The 22,893-nt window shown below is 44.0% G+C and overlaps 1 protein-coding gene across 10 annotated transcripts in view; it reads left to right on the top strand.

Annotated features, from left to right (window-relative positions):
* LOC115206232 (stAR-related lipid transfer protein 13) overlaps positions 1 to 22,893 on the top strand; it is a 114,089-nt gene that overhangs the window by 70,242 nt on the left and 20,954 nt on the right. The window contains exon 1 of one of the 10 annotated variants that reach the window (XM_029772960.1): positions 12,479 to 12,661. The exons of 8 other annotated variants lie outside the window; for them this stretch is intronic. In XM_029772960.1, coding sequence (XP_029628820.1) covers positions 12,652 to 12,661 — 10 coding nt within the window. In that variant the 5' untranslated portion in view covers positions 12,479 to 12,651. Of the gene's footprint in view, positions 1 to 12,478; positions 12,662 to 20,866; positions 21,206 to 22,893 lie in introns of those variants that run through there. One more of the 10 variants, XM_029772959.1, reaches the window with a different exon arrangement.

Below are 22,893 nucleotides of genomic sequence, written 5' to 3'. Positions count from 1 at the left end.
AAAGCAGACATTGAATATTATCTCTTTGAGCATGGTGAAGTTATTAATTACACTTTGGATGGTGTATCAATACACCCAGTCACTAGAAGAGAGGAAGGAAACAGCTCTAGGATTCCACCATGAGGCCAATGGTGACTTTAAAACAATGACAAAGTTTAATGGCTGCGATAAGAGAAAACTGAGGATGGATCAACAACATTGTAGTTACTCCACAATACTAACTTAATTGACAGAGTGAAAAGGAGGAAGCCTGTATAGATTACAAATATTCCAAAACATTCATCCTGTTTGCAATAAGGCACTGAAGTAAAACTGCACAAAATGTGGCAAAGAAATTAACTTTAAGTCCTGAATAGAAAGCATTATGTTTAGGGCAAATCCAACAAACACATCACTGAGTACCACTCCTGAAATGTTTAAGCATGTTGGTGGCTGCATCGTATTATGGGTATGCTTGTCATTGGCAACGACTGAGGAGTTTATTACAATAATAAGAAACAGAGTAGAGCTAAGCAAAGGCAAAATACTAGAGGTAAACCTGGTTCAGGCTTCTTTCCAACAGACACTGAGAGAGTCACCTTTCAGCAGGAGCACAAGTCCAAATATACACTGGAGTTGCTTACCAAGATGACATTGAATGTTCCTGAGTGGCCTAGTTACAGGTTTGACTTAAATCGGCCAAGGCAGCAGCTACTCTTCTTGTGGTCCAAACACATTAACGCACTTACATTACATATAAAACGAAATATAAAACAGTACATCATATAACGTTATTACACACCAAAATGTATAATACCACCATACAATAATATTACAATGTACGTGTGTGTAGAGTGTGTGTGCTAGTGCTTGTGTGCCAATGCGTGTGTCTGTACCTTTGTGTGCGTCTCTTCCGGGTCCCCTCTTGCTTGATAATGTATGTGAAATCAACAGAGAGGTATATTTTCTGGGTGATTTAAGTATTGACTGGCTTTCATCAAGCTCAGGAAAAAACTTCAAACTAACCAGTGCTTGCAACCTGGTTCAGGTTATCAATCAACCTACCAGAATAGTTACTGTCATAAATGTTGAAGCCGTGTTGAATGGACCAAACTGCAGGCGGAATGTGGATACTCATCTTTTAATGTAAAAAAAATAATAAATTAAAGCAAAGTATACACAGGAAAACAATAAACACGGCCCTCACGACATGCTTACTACACACAAAAGACTAGCAGTGTTAGCACAACCACCCACAAACCCAAGTGACAAACATACTCCTAAATATATGACTCCCAATCAGGAACAACGATCCCCAGCTGTTCCTGATCAGGAGTCACAAGACTAACACAGAAACAGACATACTAGACAACACATACAGACTTCTTCTGCCATGTCCTGACCAAAATACTACACCACTACTCCCTCTGCTGGTCAGGACGTGACAGTTACAAACAGCACATGAATGAAATCATGAACATGTATTGATCACATCTTTATTAATGCTGCATAAATTTGCTTTAAAGCAGTATTCAAATCCATAGGATGTAGTGATCCCAATATAGTAACCATATCTAGGAAAACCAAAGTTCCAAAGGCTGGGCCTAATATAGTGTATAAGAGGTCATACAATAAGTTTTGTAGTGATTCTTATGTTGATGTTGTAAAGCATATTTGCTGGTCTGTGGTGTATAATGAGCGGCAACCAGATGCTGCACTTGACACATTTATGAGATTGCTTATTCCAGTTACTAATAAGCATGTACCCATTAAGAAACTGACTGTAAAAACTGTTAAATCCCCTTGGATTGATGAGGAATTGGACAGTTTTATGCATGAGTGGGATGAGGCAAAAGGTATGGCAAATAAGTCTGGCAGCATAATCGATTGGCAAATGTAATGCAAATTGAGAAATCATGTGACTAAAGAAAAGAAAAATAAACTATACTATGAAACAAATGAATGATATAAAGAATTATAGTAAAATGCTGTGTGTCACGTTGGTATAAAGGGTCGGGAGACAGGCACAGGAATGCGCAATAGTTTTTTTTATTTCTTTACCCAAGTTACAGCGTGCCATGTAAAGGCACAGGGACGAAGACCAAACAAACACGTATACAAAACACAGGGTTGAGACCCAAACAAAAAAGCGAGGAGTACCTCGAATAAATACACAAGCGCACACAATGATTATTACACGGGACGAGACCCGTAATCATCTACGCAATAAAAATAGCACGAAAGCCAAAACACAGCACAGGTACTCACACGACCAACGGACATTGGAACAATAATCAACAGCTCAATGGTGAACCAAAGAGCACACTTATACAATTACTAATCATTGGAAAATGGGCACCAGGTGTGCGTAATCAACAGTTCCAGAGGGATCCGTGACAGTACCCCCCCAACGATCACAGGAACGCTGTGCGGGTCGATCAGGACCCACTGCCGAAGTTGCGGCGACGTCGGACGGACCAGTTGCAGTGGCGTCGGATGGACCGGTTGTGGCGGCGTCGGACGGGCCAGTTGCATCTGCTGAAGTTGCGTCGTCGGATGGACCAGTTGTGGCGACGTCGGATGGCCCAGTTGCAGCTGCTGAAGTTGCGGTGGCGCCGGACGGACTATTCCCACTGTCTCCCTTAATTGTCGATTATTCTGTCACGCTGATATAAAGGATTTGGAGACAGGCGCAGGAACACATCATCTGGGTTTTTAATACACCCAAAACAAACACGTATACAAAACACTGGGATGTACCCAAACAAAAGAGCGAGGGTAAACCTCGTAGAACGACACAAGACGAGACCCGTAATACACAATGCACAAAACACGCAGCACAGGCTGAGACAATGCATAGGCACTCACAAGACCAACGGACATGGGAACAATAATCGACAGCCCAATGGGGAAACAAAGGGCACATTTATACAAACACAATCAGTGAGGAATTGGAACCAGGTGTGCGTAATGACACAGTTCAGTACACCCTGGTGACGGTGACGTCGACCTCCGGAACTGGTGAACAGAATGAGCAGCAGTACCGGGGGGATCCGTGACACTGTGGAGCAGCTTAAATTTAGTTTTGGGTAAAAAAGCAAACTCAACTCGATCATTCATTGAATCAGATGGCTCATTCATTTTTTAATTGGCAAGATTTACTGGCTCAATTAGCCGAACAATCAGCCTGTTACCAACCCATAGTAAACTTTTGGAAAAAAATGGTGTTTGACCAGATACAGTGCTATTTACTGTAAACAAATTGACAACAGACTTTCAGCATGCTTATAGTGAAGGTCATTCAACAAGCACAGCACTGAGAGAAATTGATGATAAAAAGATTGTGGGGGCTGTTTTGTCAGACTTCCATGCGGCTTTTGACATTATGAATCATAGTCTGCTGCTGGAAAAACGTATGTGCTATGGCTTTACACCCCCTGCTATAATGTGGATAAAGAGTTACTTGTCTAACAGAACACAGAGTGTGTTCTTTAATGGAAGCCTCTCAAACATAATCCAGGTAGAATCAGGAATTCCCCAGGGTAGCTGTTTAGGCCCCTTGCTTTTTTCTATCTTTACTAACTACATGCCACTGGCTTTGGGTAAGGCCGGTGTGTCTATGCATGCGGATGACTCAACACTATACACGTCAGCTACTACAGTGACTGAAATGACTGCAATACTTAACAAAGAGCTGCAGTTAGTTTCAGAATGGGTAGCAAGGAATAAGTTAGTCCTAAATATTTCCCTAACTAAAAGCATTGTATTTGGGACAAATCATTCACTAAACCCTAAACCTCGACTACATCTCGTAATGAATAATGTGGAAATTGAGCAAGTTGAGGTGACTAAACTGCTTGGAGTAAACCTGGATTGTAAACTGTCATGATCACAACATATTGATACAGCAGTAGCTAAGATGGGGAGAAGTTTGTCCATATTAAAGCACTGCCCTTGCCTTCTTAACAACACTATTAAAAGCCAGGTCCTACATGCCATGGTTTTGTCCCACCTAGACTACAGTTCAGTAGTGTGGTCACGTGCCACAAAGAGAGACTTGGGAAAATTGCAGTTGGCTCAGAACAGGGCAGCATGGCTGACCCTGAAAAGTACACGGAGAGCTAACATTAACTACATTCATAGCAATCTCTCAAGGCTCAAAGTGGAAGAGAGATTGACTTCATCATTACTTGTTTTTGTAAGAAGTGTTGACAAGCTGAATGTACCGAGCTGTCTGTTTAAAATACTAGCCTCCAGCTCGGACACCCATGCATACCCCACAAGACATACCACCAGAGGTCTCTTCACAATCCCCAAGTCCAGAACAGACTATGGGAAGCGCACAGTACAACATAGAGACATGACTACATGGAACTCTATTCCACATCAGGTAACTGATGCAAGCAGTAGAATCAGATTTAAAAAGCAGATAAAAATACACCTTATGAAACAGTGGGGACTGTGAAGCAACACAAACATAGGCACAGACACATGCATGAACACATATGATAACATACACAGTATACACACACGTACACATGGATTTTGCATTATAGATATGTGGTAGTGGAGTATGGGCCTGAGGGCACACACTTAGTGTGTTGTGAATTCTGTAATGAATGTGTTGCAATGATTTAAAAATTGCATAACTGCCTTGGCAGCAGCTAATGGGGATCATAATAAATACAAATACAAACTATGTTGGTTATAGACCATATAAATGTGTTTTTTCATATAACCTGGGGCACAATCATTTAAGATGTCAAACATATGATTAAGTTTAAGTTGGTCCACTCTGCAATCCAAAGGCAGGTAGCCTAGTGGATAGAGCATTGGTTGGTGGTTTGAATCCCCGAAGTTACAAGGTAAAAATCTGTTGTTCTGCCCCTGAACAAGGCAGTTAACCCACTGTCATTGTAAATAAGATTTTGTTCTTAACTGACTTGCCTAGTTAAACAAATTAAAAAAGGCAACAAGCCCACCTCCTGGAACACCTGTACCCCTATATGGGTCCCAGGGGGGACATTCAGCATATACCTGATAACATTATTTGTCAATTTCAGCTTTTTTGATAGCCCACTATACCAAGCAGAGCAGGCATAATCAAAATGACACTGAATCAAGGTAGAGACAAGGAATTTTTTAACTTTGATGCTAAAATTTCTAGTGTTACGATATCTATTTGTTCACCATTTTAGAAAGAATTTTAGCAGCAGTCAGGTCTCCAGAAAGGGACTGATCTAGGGACACACCAAGATAAAATACACTTGTTTTAGATTCAATTTCCTTGCCTGCACAGTTTACTTTTATATTGCCAGCCCTAAGCAATCTATGTTTTGTTTCAAACAAAATCGATTCAGTTTTTCCCAAATGTAGCGACAATTTGTATTCAGTCAACCAGTCAACCGCCTCAGTGCTAACAGTTTTACTCTGGTTCATAGGCACATGATTACTACATACAATAGCCGTAGGATCAACAGAGGTATTCTTGCCAGTTAGGGGGACATAAATTAAGTTACAGTTGAAGTCGGAAGTTTAAATACACCTTAGCCAAATACATTTAAACTCAGTTTTTCACAATTTAATCCTAGTAAAGATTCCCTGTCTTAGGTCAGTTAGGATCACCACTTTATTTTAAGAATGTGAAATGTCAGAATAATAGTAGAGAGAATTATTTATTTCAGCTTTTATTTCTTTCATCACATTCCCAGTGGGTCAGAAGTTTACATGCACTCAATTAGTATTTGGTAGCGTTGCCTTTAAATTGTTTAACTTGGGTCAAATGTTTCGGGTAGCCTTCCACAAGCTTCCCACAATAAGTTGGGTGAATTTTGGCCCATTCCTCCTGACAGAGCTGGTGTAACTGAGTCAGGTTTGTATGGCTCCTTGCTCGCACATGCTTTTTCAGTTCTGCCCACAAATCTTCTATAGGATTGAGGTCAGGGCTTTGTGATGGCCACTTCAATAGGTTGACATTGTTGTCCTTAAGCCATTTTGCCACAACTTTGGAAGTATGCTTGGGGTCATTGTCCATTTGGAAGACCCATTTGCGACCAAGCTTTAACTTCCTGACTGATGTCTTGAGATGTTGCTTCAATATATGTATATATATATATATATATATATATATATATATATATGTATATATATATATATGTGGATCACATAGTAGCGTTCACAGCAACTGAGCCCAACTGAGCCCAACTGAGTCGTGGGATCCAAAATCAAAAAGTACATAAAATCTAACTTTACAAGGAATCACTCACAATTTCACAATGATCAACAACCAACGTGACAGAGCTTGAATAATTTTTAAAGAATAATATGCAAATATTGTACACTCCAGTTGTGCAAAGTTCTTAGAAACTTACGCAGAAAGACTCACAGCCAAAGGTGATTCTAACATGTATTGACTCAGGGGTGTGAATACTTATGTAAATGAGATATTTCTGTATTTCATTTTCATTACATTTTTCACTTTGTCAATATGGTCCTTTTGAATTCAGGCTGTAACACAACAAAATGTGGAATAAGTCAAGAGTTATGAATACTTTCTGAAGGCACTGTAGCAATACAATAGAGGAACTTACCAAACAATTAAGCAATATGACATCTGTGAGTAGAAGATAATGTCCCTGGCAACAGCCAGTACAGTAAACAGTATGAATGAGTTTATGATCAAACAATGACTGACTTGACCTTTAGCCTTGGTTACACTGTTGCCATTATCTGCTCACAGGATGCATCTAGACTGTGTGGTTCTGTGGAGGTATAGTTCAGCTCTGTTTCATGTGGAGGTATTGTGATGATCTGGGTAGAGGAGGAAGAGGCCTGTAGAATCATGTGCCTGGGTCTAACTGCTCAGATCAAAGATGTCTAGTGTGTGTCAGCTATTTAGATCAGGGATGATGATAGCAGAAAATATGGTATGTTGTCATGTTGGATCTGACCTTTCTTTTTGTCTTCATGAGTATAATTCCTCTATGACTCATGGGTGTCACCGTCATATAAAGGATCTGAAAGGTTCTCTCTGGGGGCCTCCTGAGTGACGCAGTGGTCTAAGGCACAGCATCGCATTGCTAGCTGTGTCACTACAGATCCTGTTCCAATCCCAGGCTGTGTTGCAGCCGGCTGCGACCGGGAGACCCATGAGGTGGCGCACAATTGGCCCAGGGTTGTCCTTGTCCCATTGCGCTCTAGCGACTCCTGTGGTGGGCCGGGCACAATGCACGCTGACACGGTCACCAGGTGTACGGTGTTTTCTCCGACACATTGGTGCAGCTGGCTTCCAGGTTAAGCGAGCATTGTGTTAAGAAGTAGTGCAGCTTGGCGGGGTCGTGTTTTGGAGGATGCACGGCTCTCGACCTTCGCCTCTCCTGAGTCCATACGGGAGTTGCAGCGATGGGACAAGACTGTAACTTCCAATTCTCTGTTGAGAAGATAACAGTTTTTTCCTGCTATAAACACCTATTGTAGCTAAACACAACATATAGGAGAAGGCATTTACTTTGTGGAATCATATTCTTAAGGTTAGGGTTAAGAATAGAGATTGCCAAACCTAGAGACTCCATATTTACTTTGTCCTTTGTAAACCTCACACATTATTCGCTGATAATTTACAGTGGGGTCCAAATTATTGGATCACTTGATAAAGAGGAGCAAAAAGCTATATTGAATACAAAAAAACATTTATATTATTTTATACTAATACAATTGCTCAGAGAAAGAGACACCACTATATTTTACCATAGGTATCAGGTACTTTTCTGCATATCGTCCTGCTTTTCAACGCCAAACTCACCACTGGTGTGCGTGGCCAGAAAGCTCTATTTTCATGTCATCTGACCATAGCACCGGTTCCAATCTAAGTGCCAATGGCGTTTATGAAACTCCAGGCAGTGTGGGTGACTGGTAGCCTAGCGGTTAGAGTGTTGGGTTGAATAGCCAAGTCGATAAAGTGAAAAAAATCTATTTATGTGCTCTTGAGCAAGGCGCCGTACTACTTTCACTGCAGCTAGCTGGTGTATGTGACAATAAAACATTATTAGTATTATTATTTTTTTCATATTATTTGTATACTTTTTTTATAGTCTTTTATGCTCAACTTTATCAAGGGATCCAATCATTTCGGGCCCACTGTACATTATAACGGTCTGTGTAAAAACTATTGTTCGCTAAATCCGGAGAAATGACGGACCATGTAAAAAACTGTTGGCAACTAAATCCGTCTCGAAGGACCATGTAAAAACTATTGGTCGCTAAATCCGGAGAAATGATGGACCATGTAAAAAAGGTTAGCTGGTATGCCATCACCTGTCTGAGCGGCCGGCTGTGAATGCCCTCTCCCACTATATACTTCTAACTGATTGGTTTGGTTCTGCCCACTATAGCTCTGTAAGGTTAGAACATGATGTTGAGGCCCATACTGGACACTTGGTCACCACCACATGCACACACACGCAGACACAGCTGTTTCTATTTGAGGATGTTTCTATGATTGTGGTAGTCCGAATGACTTTCAATCTAATTGTTGTGGTTATTTTCATGCTCGCACAACATTCAAACATTCGTGTTATTGTCGACAATAAAAAGTCCTCAGAAACATGCGTCTTCTCCCTTCAGACGATAGCACTCTGACCTGAGTGGGCGGGTGCAGTGTCCAGATGCGCATTTCCAAGTGTTCTGAGCTTAGTCATGGACTAAAACGCTGTTTCAAAGGAGATTCTTCATTGATCATGCTATTTATTCCAGGATATCCGCAAAACTGGCCCATAAAATGTGGGTACTATCAATGCACTCAACCTTTTGTCACACACAGTGGTATTAGAGTCTGTCCAGTGAACTGACCTCCTCCATGCCCTGTTGTGGCCTGTCTCTCCTGGCTGGAGCATTCCAGCTGGCCAGCTGCATTGACGTAGCAGGCTAGGAGAGGGAGGGACTGGGCTACCACACCTGGGTTCAAATACTATTTGAAATAATTTTAAATAATTGATCTGTGCTTGATTGAGCTTACCTGTCTGGAGTGCAAGATAGGCGGGAAACCCCATCTATCTGGCACTCCAGACAGGCTAGAACAAACACTCAAATTATTGGAAAGATTGCAAATATTATTTGAAACCATATCTGGGGGTTACCCGGCCATAGTGACTGGTTGTATAGCAGACTGTAGGAGGGAGTGACTGGGAGCTACTGGGAGTTTGTATAGTTTCACCCTGAATTCCCAGGAAGCTTGTCCAGGGGTCTTAGTCATCTTTCCGATCTGATGGCATTGCAGTGAGACTCCAGCTTCGGATGTGTGTGTGGGTCCCATTCAACTGCTTATAGCCAGTCAAAGAGAGTCCATACCAATGAGTTGCTACAGTGTACAACATTCCCAGACCCATTTTGCATTATATAAACATTTGGCAGAGTAGGCCTACAGAGCAGTGACTGTGGTCCAATATCTAGCAGGGTTTTCCTGGTCCACAGAGTGAAGGAATGAGCCACTTTATCTGCAACAGGGTATGAAGATGAGGCCAGCCTCTCTGCAGCAGGGTATGAGGATGAGGCCAGCTTCTCTGCAGCAGGGTATGAGGATGAGGCCAGCTTCTCTGCAGCAGGGTATGAGGATGAGGCCAGCCTCTCTGCAGCAGGGTATGTATGCATCCCAAATGGCACCCTATTCCTATATAGCTCCCTACTTTTGACCGGGCCCATGGGGATTTGGGGCCAGGGCCGGTCCCATTTGGGACTTTGCCTATGTGTATGAGGGAAGAGGCCTGTGTTCTATTCTAGAGGAATGTGTCTCTTTCCTGTCAATATTCCTGCAGTCCAACTCAATCTCTCTCTCTAGATCTATAGAGCAGACTGACTGCATCTCTTCCTGTATCTGCTGCTGCTACTAAGGCAGTGGAAAAACCCAACACTTCACATCCGAATATAACTATATAGGTCCTCTGTGTCCAATTCCCCCATACTGACGAACACAGACCCTCACACACGTGGTTGTCCGCCCCTTTGCCCCCTCTGGCCGTACACAATACCTCCTCTGTCCACAGCCAATGATCTTTTCATGCCGTCATGGAAAGAAATTCCTCGCAGAATTCCTGTCTAACGCCCAAAGTTATTTTCATCCGAACTTCAAGTTGCTTTGGATGATGTTCTACTGGCAAACCCATTGTAAAATACTCTGTCTCCACAGAGCAGAACAGAAGCCAGAAGATTGGTCAACTGCTCAGTCAGTAGATCATGTCTGGAGTTGTGGATATTGGTGCCTTGGTATGTTTATCAAGACTACATTCCTGTAAAACTGGCTGTCTATTTCTATCTCTATATATCTCTACCTATATCTATAGCTGCACACATATCTGTAGTGGTGATATACTGCATATCAGAGGAGGCTGCTGAGGGGAGGACGGCTCATAATAATGTCTGGAATGGAATTAATGGAGTGGCATCAAACACATGGCAACCAATTTGATGTATTTGATACCATTCCACCTATTCCGCTCCAGCCATTACCACTAGCCCATTCTCCATAATTGAGGTGCCACCAACCTCCTGTGCTGTACATGGCAGCCTGGGATTTAAAGACTGGCTGAAATGGTGCTTTACTGAAGTAGAACTCTAAACCATGAAGAAAGGCTGGCTCGCTGACACTGTTTGCTTTCTTCATGTCTTCATTGAGGGGTCTGTGTTTGGGACAGGTCCTCCTGACCAGCCTGACCTCCTAGCTGACCCCCGAGTCTGGCCCTCTAGTGGCCCTTCATAACGGCCCTCTGACCCCCCTGTGAATCTCTTGTTGCAGCCAGTGGCTCCATTCTCTCTCTGTGAAAACCATTAGCTCTCTCTCTGTCTCAGGGCTCAGGACACTGTTGGCACCTCATCTACTGGTAGGAGTTACAGCCTGGCAGCTGAATAGCAATAGGCTGGAGTGAATCTGTCTGTCTGTCTCCTCAGGAGGACTATGATAACTAGTACTGTAGATTACATGACTTGGTGGTTGTGTACAGTAGCTATATGACTTAAGGGTTATTATGCATCATAGAACCAGGCTACAGGCGTGCTACCAACCATGATAACCCTCTGTAAAATATAGCCATGTTGATCATATTAAGGATACAGCACCTTAACAGGAAGAAGCTTGGGCCAGGTTTCAAGGTGGGGTGAAAGCCTGTGGCAGAGCCTACGTTGTGCCCTATCCAACACGACCCTGATGGTACAGACAAGGACTTCGTATCTATTTCTCTAGGGAAAGTGATGTGTCGCACAGGCTACAGGCCAAATGACAACCCTGGACCTATTTAGCAGCAGTCCTGCCTCTCCTACAGCCTGTGTGTCTAACCTGACAGCTGTCATGTGCAGACCAGCCCAGTCATAGAGCAGGCTAATGATTGTCTACATACCTGAGCTCCAGTGTAACGATACACACAAGTCATATATTAACAGAACCAGGCTGGAAAACTTTCACTGCTCAGCTCAACTCAAAGGTCAATCACGTTCCTGAGGGGAAATGCTTATTAGCAGAATAATTTCCCAGTGCAAAGTGGCACAAATCAAGTCAATAACTAGATACTAACTAATTGTATCTTAGTAACAGTTACTGAAATAATACTTTATTAGGTCAGTATGTATTAACTGTGGACTGTGATTGTGTCATTTGAAAGTGAAGTCCAGGCCTCTCTTGATCTTTACATTAACCTCAGATGGAGCGTGTGTGGGTGTTTGTATTTTTGTGTGTGCGCGTGCGTGTGTGTGTGTGTGTGTGTGTGTGTGCGTGCGTGCGTGCGTGTGTGTGTGTGTGTGTGTGTGCGCGTGTGTGTTGGAACATAAACAGGGTGTTTTCATGGCAATTCGAGTGGAATAAGATGTTAGAGATGAGAGGTTATTGGTTGTGCCTCCTGGTGATTCAGTAGCCTGTCGTCACTGTTCCACTCGGTTTCCTCACATCACTGGGTTCATCCGTTCTGCTGTCCTCCTCTGGTAGTGATGTGTAACTGCAACACCACATGGAAAGTGTGTGTGTGTGTGTGTGTGTGTGGGTGTGTGCGTGCGTGCGTGCGTGTGTGCGTGTGTGTGTGTGCGTGCGTGCGTGTGTGTGTGTGATCTCCTAGCCCTGTACGTGTGACAGCTGTGGTTCTGGGCCAGAGTAAACTGGCTGTTTGTCTGTTTGTCAGTTATTCATGAGGATCTTTCTCCAGTTGTATTACACACCTCATGGAAAACCAAATGACAGTGTTTGCTATGCAATCAAAGACAGGAGAATTACAGCATACAGGCTTACATTATGACAGGGAAACAGCATTGCCAGACACCAACATTATATTACCCACACACACACACACACACACACACACACACACACACACACACACACACACACTGCTTATAATAGGTGACTGATTTACAGAGGGCTGCTGTCAAAGTGGTGCACATGCATGTCCATTAGCAGGAGGACAAGGTTACTAACTACATAGAACCCAGCTGTGTTATAAACTGCACTGGAGGATGGGGGGGGGGGGGGGGGGGGCTGCAGAGAGAGAAAGACTGTCAGTAAGACTGCTGTAGTGGTGGCAGCAGTAGCAGGAGGACAGCCAGGCATGCAGTGGTGTGGGGACCATCTCTCTCTCTCTGTCTCTCTCTCTGGCTGGAGCCTGTTCCTCTAACCTGTATCTGGAGTCAGTGAACCATCCAATGCCAACAGGTACCTCTCTACTCTTTCTCTCTACAGCCTGCCCTATACAGTACCTCTGGCCACAGGTATTAGCCCTCTCTATAACTCTCTGGCCTCACACAGGTCTGTGGATTTTTCATGCCGATGTCTAGTTTGATAACACTGCTCTATATCTCGTAGACCAAAAACAACAGAAGATAAAAAGGCTATGTTTGATGTTATCATTCTTCTGAGAAAAGAAAACTTCTGAGTTAAGTGTAAACATTTAGTAGCTAGTTCACTATTTGGGAACTTACATCAGTCATCTGGTATGTTAGTGTTTCTATGTCCCATACTGAACTACTCAGGTTATCTCTTAACGTTAACAACTAACACTCTGGATGCGTCCAGAATGGAATCATATTCCCTATATAGTGCACTTCTTTTGCCCAGGCCAGCGGAGATACAAATTTCGGCAAAATCATTCGCAAGGAGATTCCTGCAAAAATATTAATTGAAAGTCCTATGGGCCCTATATAGGGAATAGGGTGCCATTTGCGACTCATGGTCTGATTCCTGAACGGCGAGGAGGGGTGGTGGTGGTACACAATGTGTTGAGAGGGGGTGACAGACGTATGCCTTGTTGAAATGAAAAAGGAAATCTCCAAAAGCCAAAGTTGATGTTTTTCTCTCCTCTATGAAGGGCTTCCAAGATAACTGTCAAAACACTTTAGCATGTGTGGGAAAATGGCCCCGCTCCATCGCCTGGAAATGTTTATATAGAATTTGGGGCTGAGGTGGGGGCTAAAGCTTGAGATTGATCACTGTATGTATTTCACAGAATGCATGGCTGTTTGATTTATGATCTGTTTGGAGCTGCTGGCTGAGTAGGGTAGAGGTGTGAGGGGCTGTGGAGTGTGTACAGGACGGGATCTGTCGAGGTGATTTCTCTGCCCTGCCTGGGGTCGTGAGGTTTCCTGGTACAGGCCTCTCTTCCAGGATTTCTCTTCCAGGACTTGGTAAAGGGATTCATGTGGGTCAGGGTGAGGTTGAGATCTGGGAAGTACTATGGTCAAGAGTAGTGGGGAGACGGGAACACCACTACCCTGTGAGACCAAACCAGATCACTACCCCATCCTTCCCTCAGCCAGGAACAGGTCTGTAAATCACAGTGGTGGTTGAAGAAATGTAAAGCCCGGGTGTATCTCTGAGATCATGACCAGTCTTCACCATGTAGCAGCACTGATTTAGAACATATGTGATGTCTGCTTTTTTAAAACAACTTGAAGTAACACCCATGTCTTTAACCCCTTGAGGATGCATCATTCTAAAAGGTTCATTGTGTTTAAACTAAAGGGGCAGCAGCCATATAACAAATTCAGAGTCAGAAGGGTTTTTTACATCCCTGTGGGCGCTGGATGTTTTGGTGCTGTTGTCATAGTAGATATTGTAGACAGTGGTGGGTGTGAGAGTGACTGTCAAGGTATGTTGTTGTAAGTATATCTTTGTGTCTTGTGTAGTTGAGACATGGTATGTGTCACTGTGTTGTCTAAGGTATCTATTGTTCTAATAGCATTAGAAGTCTGCTCTGTGCTGGGTGAAAAGATTGGTGACTACGTTGGAAGAGAGAATCGGAGAGCCAGTTTAAGAGCTGTTATTCTGCCAGATGAAAGGCTGGTCTTTCTGGGCGATCTTCTGAGCTGTTCCACGGGGTGCATGCAGTGTTGCTACAGCTGTGCTGTTCTTGTTTGAACTCCATACCAGAGTATGCGGAGCTGAGCTGGAGCGGAAATTTTACTGGAGCTCAAGAGCAAGATTCCCAAAGCGTCGGCCTTCTCGCCCGCTCCAAATTCACGGCAATAGCTCTCCAGTAGCACTCCCTTCACGAATTCAGGACATGTCCGGCCCACCATGCATTTGTAGTCTACTTATGTGTTGTGAAAGCCCCTTGCTTTAGCTACTGTTAAATTAAATCAAATTGTATTTGTCACATGTGCCGAATATACAGGTGTAGACCTTATCGTGAAACACTTACTTACAAGCCCTTAACCAACAATGCAGTTCAAGAAATAGAGTTAAGAAAATATATGCTAAATAAACTAAAGTAGAAAATTAAACACAATAAGATTACATAACATTAACGAGGCTATATACAGGGGCTACCGGTACCGAGTCAATGTGCGGAGGTGCAGGTAAGTCAAGGTAATTTTTGGTGCCTTCCTAGTATACACCGCCTAGTATACAGGTCCTGGATGGCAGGAAGCTTGGCTCCACTGATGTATTGGGCCATACACACTACCCTCTGTAGCTTCTTACGGTCGGATGCCAAGCAGTTGCCATATCTGGCAGCGATGCAACCAGTCAGGATGCTCTCGATGGTGCAGCTGTAGAACTTTTTGAGGATCTGGGGACCAAAGACAAATCTTTTCAGTCTCCTTGGTGTATTTGAAACAGGATAGTTTGTTGGTGATGTGGACACCAAGGAACTTGAAACTCTCGACCTGCTCCACTACAGCCCCGTTGATGTTAATGGGGCCTGTTTGGCGCTCCTTTTCCTGTAGTCCACGATCATCTCCTTTGTCTTGCTCACATTGAGGGGGAGGTTGTTGTCCTGGCACCACACGGCCAGATCTCTGACCTTCTTCCTATAGGCTGTCTCATCGTTGTTGGTGATCAGGCCTACCACTGTTGTGTCGTCAGCAAACTTAATGATGGTGTTGGAGTCGTGCTTGTCCATGTAGTCATGGTTGAACAGGGAGTACAGAAGGGGACGAAGCATGCACCTCTGAGGGGCCCCTGTGTTGAGAATCAGAGTGGCAGATGTGTTGTTGCCTACCCTTACCACCTGGGGGTGGCACGTCCAGGATCCAGTTGCAGAGGGAGGTGTTTAGTCCCAGGGTCCTTAGCTTTGTGATGAGCTTTGTGGGTACTATGATGTTGAACGCCGAGCTGTAGTCAATGAACAGCATTCTCACACAGGTGGTCATTTGGTCCAGGTGGAAAAGGTCAGTGTGGCGTGTGATTGAGATTGCGTCATCTGTGAATCTGTTGGAGCGGTATGCGAATTGGAGTGGGTCTAGGGTTTCCGGGATGATGGTGTTGATGTGAGCCATGACCAGCCTTTCAAAGCACTTCATGGCTACCGACGTGAGTGCTATGGGGCGGTAGTCATTTAAGCAGGTTACCTTTGAATTCTTGGGCACAAGGACTATGGTGGTCTGCTTGAAAAATGTAGGTATTACAGACTCGGTCAGGGAGAGGTTGAAAATGTCAGTGAAGACACTTGCCAGTTGGTCCGCGCATGCTCTGAGTACACGCCCTGGTAATCCGTCTGGCCGCGCGGCCTTGTGAATGTTGACCTGTTTAAAGGTCTTGCTCACATTGGCTATGGAAAGCATGAACACACAGTTGTTCAGGAACAGCTGGTACTCTCACACATGCTTCGGTGTTGCTTGCCTCGAAGCAAGGTCTTTAGCTCGTCTGGTAGGCTCGCGTTACTGGGCAGCATCCCGGCTGGGTTTCCCTTTGTAGTCTGTAATAGTTTGCAAGCCCTGCCACATCCGACGAGTGTCAGAGCCGGTGTAGTAGGATTCAACCTTAGTCCTGTATTGACGCTTTGCCTGTTTGATGGTTCGTCTGAGGGCATAATGGGATTTCTTATAAGAGTCCGGATTAGTGTCCCACTCCTTGAAGCAGCAGCTTTAGCCTTTAGCTCGGTGCGGATGTTGCCTGTAATCCATGGCTTCTGTCTGGGATATGTACATACGGTCACTGGGGGGACGACGTCGTCAATGCACTTATTGATGAAGCCGGTGACTGAGCTGGTATATTCCTCAATGACATTGGATGAATCCCGGAACATATTCCAGTCTGTGCTTGCAAAATAGTCCTGTAGCGTAGCATCCGTGTCATCTGACAACTTCCGTATTGACCGAGTCACTGGTGCTTCCTACTTTCGTTTTTTCTTGTAAGCAGGAATCAGGAGGATATAATTATGGTCAGATTTGCCAAATGGAGGGCGAGAGAGAGCTTTGTATGCATCTCTGTGTGTGGAGTAAAGGTGGATTAGAGTTTTTTTTCATTTGGTTGCATGTGACATGCTGGTAGAAATGAGGTAAAAGTATACTTACTACATGCACATGCTAAAAGAAAGGAACAAGGTGGGTAGCTAACTAAGTGTGTCATTGTAGCAGCAATATTTATAAACTAAACATCAGATCTCTTAAAAGTTTAGTTAATTTTAGTTCTATTATCTATATAATATGCCATAATTGATTTTGACCCAATAGGCCTGGCATATTCCCACTTTCAAGGAGCTTTCCATTTTGATTGGGTTATTTTGCCTAAAAACATTTAGACCTACCTATATAAACATTAAAAAAACAACTCTGCATCTCTGCCCAGCCTGGCAAGAGTAGCCAAAACTGTGTTTAGTATCCCCAGTGGCTCTGCAAGCACAGAGAGGACATTATAAACGGCTGGCCTGCTCTCCAGGCACCATCCCGGGAGCCTGAAGCCACAAACTCTGGCCAAACTCGTGTTTCTAAAAATCTATTCAAAGGCACTGTAGACTAAATAAGGCATTTTTCGTATCATTTGTTCATAATTGTAAGTAAGTCACAGCCTATGCAGAATTTATAGACTATAATGATTTACTACAACGAAATGTTTAGTGCTGAGCACTTTATGTACCTATCAACCTATTGTGTCGCAGTCGCAAATGTTCACAATGTATTTCTTTGTAGAATAGCCTTGAAATAATTGAAATAATATACAGTGGCAAGAAAAAGTATGTGAACCCTTTGGAATTACCTGGATTTCTGCATAAATTGGTCACACAATTTGATCTGATCTTCATCTAAGTCACAACAATAGACAATCATAGTGTGCTTTCTTGTCTACATTGAATACATCATTTAAACATTCACAGTGTAGGTTGGAAAATGTATGTGAACCCCTAGGCTAATGACTTCTCCAAAAGCTAATTGGAGTCAGGAGTCAGCTAACCTGGAGTCCAATCAATCAGACGAGGTTGGATATGTTGGTTAGAGCTGCCTTGCTCTATAAAAAACACTCACAAAATTTGAGTTTGCTGTTCACAAGAAGCATTGCCTGATGTGACCCATGCCTCGAATGAAAGAGATCTCAGAAGACCTAAGATTAAGAATTGTTGACTTGCATAAAACTGGAAAGGGTTACAAAAGTATCTCTAAAAGCCTTGATGTTCATTAGTTCACAGTAAGACAAATTGTCTATAAATGGAGAAAGTTCAGCACTGTTGCTACTCTTCCTAGGAGTGGCCATCCTGCAAAGATGACTGCAAGAACACAGCGCAGAATGCTCAGTTAAGAAGAATCCTAGAGTGTCAGCTAAAGACTTACAGAAATATCTGGAACATGCTAACAGCTCTTTTGACGAGTCTACGATATGTAAAACACTAAACAAGAATGGTGTTCATGGGAAGACACCATGGAAGAAGCCACTGCTGTCCAAAAAAAAACATTGCTGCACGTCTGAAGTTTGCAAAAGTGCACCTGGATGTTCCACAGCGCTACTGGCAAAATATTCTGTGGACAGATGAAACTACAGTTGAGTTGTTTGGAAGGAACACACAGCACTATGTGTGGAGAAAAAAAGGCACAGTGCACCAACATCAAAACCTCATCCCGACTATAAAATATGGTGGAGGGAGCATCATGGTTTGGGGTTGCATTGCTGCCATCAGGGACTGGACAGCTTGCTATCATAGACAGAAAAATTAGTTCCAAAGTTTATCAAGACATTTTGCAGGAGAATGTTAGTCTATCTGAGAATGTTAGACTACCAATTGAAGCTCAACAGAAGTTGGGTGATGCAACAGGACAACGACCCAAAACACAGAAGTAAATCAACATCCGAATGGCTTCAACAGAAGAAAATACGCCTTCTGGAGTGGCCTAGTCAGAGTCCTGACCTCAACCTGATTGAGATGCTGTAGCATGACCTCAAGAGAGCAGTTCACACCAGACATCCCAAGAATATTGCTGAACTGAAACACTTTTGTAAAGATGATTGGTCCAAAATTGCTCCTGACCGTTGTGCAGGTCTGATCCGCAACTACAGAAAATGTTTGGTTGAGGTTAATGCTGCCAAAGGAAGGTCAACCAGTTATTAAATCCAAGGGTTCACATACATTTTCCAACCCTGCACTGTGAATGTGTACATGGTTTGTTCAATAAAGACATGAAAACGTATAATTTTTTGGTGTGTTATTGGTTTAAGCAGACTGTGTTTTTTCAAATGTTGTGATCTAGATCAAGATCAGATCAAATTTGATGACCAATTTATGCAGAAATCCAGGTATTTCCAATGGGTTCACATACTTTTTCTTGCCACTGTAGCCTAGATAATGTCTGGCTCCTGACCTATTTAGAGTGTTTACATGCTGTTTAATATGACATGTAGCCTTATTGAAATGATGAGGGCTTCTTACATTCACCTGTTCATGTTTATTAAACTACTTTTCATTCAAATCATATGGTTTCAATACTTCAAAACCAAATGGTTGGGCCAGGTGGTCATAAAAATAGATGAGTGTTGGTTAAATGGGTATTTTAATGAATAGAGCGAATTTTGAGCTAACGTTTTTTTTTTGCGGAGCGTTTGGAAAGGATGTAGAAGGACGTGGAGCGAAACTGACTTCTGACCCAGCTGGCAGGCTTCAACACTGGGCGTTATCCCAAATGGCACCCTATTCACTTTATAGTGCATTACTTTTGACTAAGGTCCATAGGACTTTGGTCAAAAGTAGGGCATTATATACACATTTAGAAAAATGGCTTCGAAAGGGTTCCTTTGGTTGTCCCCATCGGACAACCCTTTTTGGTTCCAGGTAGAACCTCTTTCGGTTCCAGATAGAACCCTTTTCGATTCCATGTAGAACCCTGTGTGGAAAGAGTTTTTACATGGAACCCAAAAGGGTTCTACCTGGAACCAAAAGGGGTTCTTCAAAGGTTTTTCGGTTCTTGATAGCAACTTTCTTTCTAAGAGTGTAGGGAATAGGGTGTCATTTGGGACACGGTCAGGACAACAACAGCAGCCTGCAGCCTTCAGATTTGTAGCTCATGCCCTCCTGTTATCCTGCTGTTGACACTGACAATCAATATACTCTCTCTCTCTCTCTCTCTCTTGCGCTCTCTCTCTCTCGCTCTCTCTCTCATGCACTAAATAGGGAGTAGGGCACCATTTGGGATGCTTTCTGAGGATCTAAGTATGATTCATGGCTGCTGATTGTTGACGGTTTATGTCATGCTTCGGTTTTCCCCACTTTAGCTGCCCACGCTTTTCCGTTCCGTCGATTTGCTGGAAAAACATCTGGATCAAGAAACTCCCCCTCCACCCCTCCTCCCTTACTCCCTCCTCTAAAGCTAACAATGTCCAGCTCTCTGGCTGTGTGACAGGGAGGAGGTGGTAGAGGGGGGAGATGGAAGGAGGTCTGGGATGAGTAAAGGATTCTCAAGCCACGGGTCCAAACGATACTCGTTTTTACGTAGCATTTGATTGTAGTGATGAGGTTTCATTGGGATTACGTCTTTGGAGAGAAAAGTCCCACATTGCACACAGGCATTAGTATACACAGCTCCTGTTGCTTGGCTCCTGGCATGATGTTCCCTGCCAAAAATGTGCTGAGAGAGATGTAGTGGGCAGAGCTGGGTAGGTGGGTACCGCGGGGTAGGGTAGGGATAGAGGAGGGGTATGGGAGGGGTAGAGGAGAGATAGAGGAGGGGTAGAGGTTGGGTAGAGGTCGGATAGAGGAGGGGTAGGGGAGGGTAGAGGAGGGATAGAGGAGGGGAGTGGTAGAGGAGGGGTAGGGGAGGGTAGAGGAGGGGTAGAGGAGGGGTAGGGGAGGGAAGAGGAGGGTAGAGGAGGGATAGAGGAGGGGAGAGGTAGGGGAGGGGTAGTGGAGGGGAGGGTAGAGGAGGGGTGGGGGAGGGAAGAGGAGAGTAGAGGAGGGGTAGAGGAGGGATAGAAGAGGGGAGGGGTAGATGAGGGTAGAGGTAGAGGAGGGATAGAGGAGGGGAGGGATAGAGGAGGGGAGGGTAGAGGAGGGATAGAGGATGGGAGGGGAGGGATAGAGGAGGGATAGAGGAGGGATAGAGGAGGGGAGGGATAGAGGAGGGGAGGGGTAGAGGAGGGTAGAGGAGGGATAGAGGAGGGATGGAGGAGGGATGGAGGAGGGGTAGAGGAGGGATAGAGGGTACAAGGAGGGGAGAAGAGTGGGGAACAGCAGAAAGGGGTGGAGCTAGAGAGAGATCAGAGGGTGGCCACATGGCGGTTTGAGGGTAGATGGAAAGAGAGAGAGAGAAAAAGAGAGAGAGAGGGGGAGAGAGAAGGAGAAAAGGAGAGGGGATTGAGAAAGAAAGAGAGAAACAGAGCAAAAGAGAGAGAAAGAGGGATGTTTGGATGTGAGAGGGATCAGCAGAGATCAGTATCTCTCAGCAGCACTAGAGAGCTGGAATCTAACATTACTTACTGCTGTGTGGGAAGAGGAGAACTAATACGTCTGTAGAACATCTGTAGAACCACATCATAATGACTGTATGATGAAGATAATCAGTGAGTAAACCACCATCTGTTTCTTACAGTCTGGTCATTACATAGTTGAGAATATTTTGGATTTCCTTTTATATTGGACTAATACAGGGAGCATTTGTCTCTCAAGCGTTACTCTTATTTCTTTAGAATGTAGACAAGTCTAGTGTAGTGATTGTATTTTTTTTCTTTCACAAGAGCATGTTTCGTTAGATCATGTTGTATAGGTGTTGATCTACACTGAACAGTATAACCAGTTAGCTTTGTTAACCGCTTGTATCATTCCGGACTCTGTCATGCATCTCTGTCATGTTGTTGGCAGCCAACCAGGCAGGCAGGGTTAGGGGAATGATTAGGGCTTGTACTAGCAGGGTCAGCTCAACCCTCCACCAGCCACTCCAAGTCTGCATCCCTATGAACCCTGGTCAAAAGTAGTGCACTATATTATTAGGGAATAGGGTGCCATTTGGGACACTGCCAGGGAATGTTCCTATATAGGGAATCTTGTTGCGCAAGAAGAGGAAGGAGCATCCCCTGTAGGGATAGGTTGGTCGGCCACACACACACCTTAGTAACACACCCACCGTGCTGGGTTTCATGTCATTGTGGCAATGCAACATTACAGTGTACACAGTAACATGATTACACTGTACACAGTAACACGATTACACTGTACACAGTAACACGATTACACTGTACACAGTAACACGATTACACTGTACACAGTAACACGATTACACTGTACACAGTAACATGATTACACTGTACACAGTTTTACAGCCATGGTTGTGTAGTAACAGGCAGTTCTCGTCCTGGCTCACTGCCAGACCTGGCGTACGTCCCAAATGGCAACCTGTTTCCTATATAGTGCACTACTTTTGATGGGCCCTGGTCAAAAGTAGTGCACTTACAGGCAATAGGGTGCTATTTGGGATGCAGGCCAGCCGTTTCTCCATGGAGGAAAGGAAAAGGGACGTTGGAACGTCAGTTGGAACAGAATGTTTTGAGATTGTGGAATTCCCAGATCGTTTTCCCTGTTCTGTTCCCAACAGTCCCACCTCCAGCTGTGGGACAAAGAATGGAGCTGGAGGCACTCTCACCATGTGGTTTAGTAGAACAATATGGCTCTACTGTACTCAAAACAATATACAACTGGCAGGACAGGCTAGTCCGAAGAGAGAGAAAGACCTGAACTCACGGAAAGTCTTAGTTCTTTCACTTCTGTGACCTTCTGTGATGCTGCTATCTTAAGGCTAGTGACCGTGACTGGAGGTTTTCCTTTTCTATCATGTGTCCTTACTGCACTCAAAGACTTGTACATAGATAGAGTTGAGCATGCTGGTCCTTTGTCTAGTTGGCTAGCTTAGTGTCAGTTATCTTTGCTGCTGGGAGATTTCTCATGTTGACTCAACCTGTGATGTGATCCTGTTATGGAGGTCACTGGAGTGAACAGTGATCTGACGTGAATGTAGAGGTAAACATGGACGTTGTCATCCAGGGACCTTCTGGCTGCATTCCAAATGGTACCCTATTCCCTTTATAGTGCACTACTTTTGACCAGATCCATATGGGCTCATAGAGCTCTGCTCAAACGTGTTGCACTATATAGGGAATAGGGTGACATTTGGTACACACATTCTCCCTCTGGGAACTGTTAATATTTATTCAGTTGGTGGTCTGACCTGTCGGTCTGCGGACCAAAGTCACTAGTC

Source organism: Salmo trutta, chromosome 13 (assembly GCF_901001165.1).
Source record: "Salmo trutta chromosome 13, fSalTru1.1, whole genome shotgun sequence".
Taxonomy (NCBI): Eukaryota; Metazoa; Chordata; class Actinopteri; order Salmoniformes; family Salmonidae; genus Salmo; species Salmo trutta.
The sequence above is the reverse complement of the archived record's forward strand: the minus strand, read 5'-3'. Positions and strand labels throughout refer to the sequence as shown.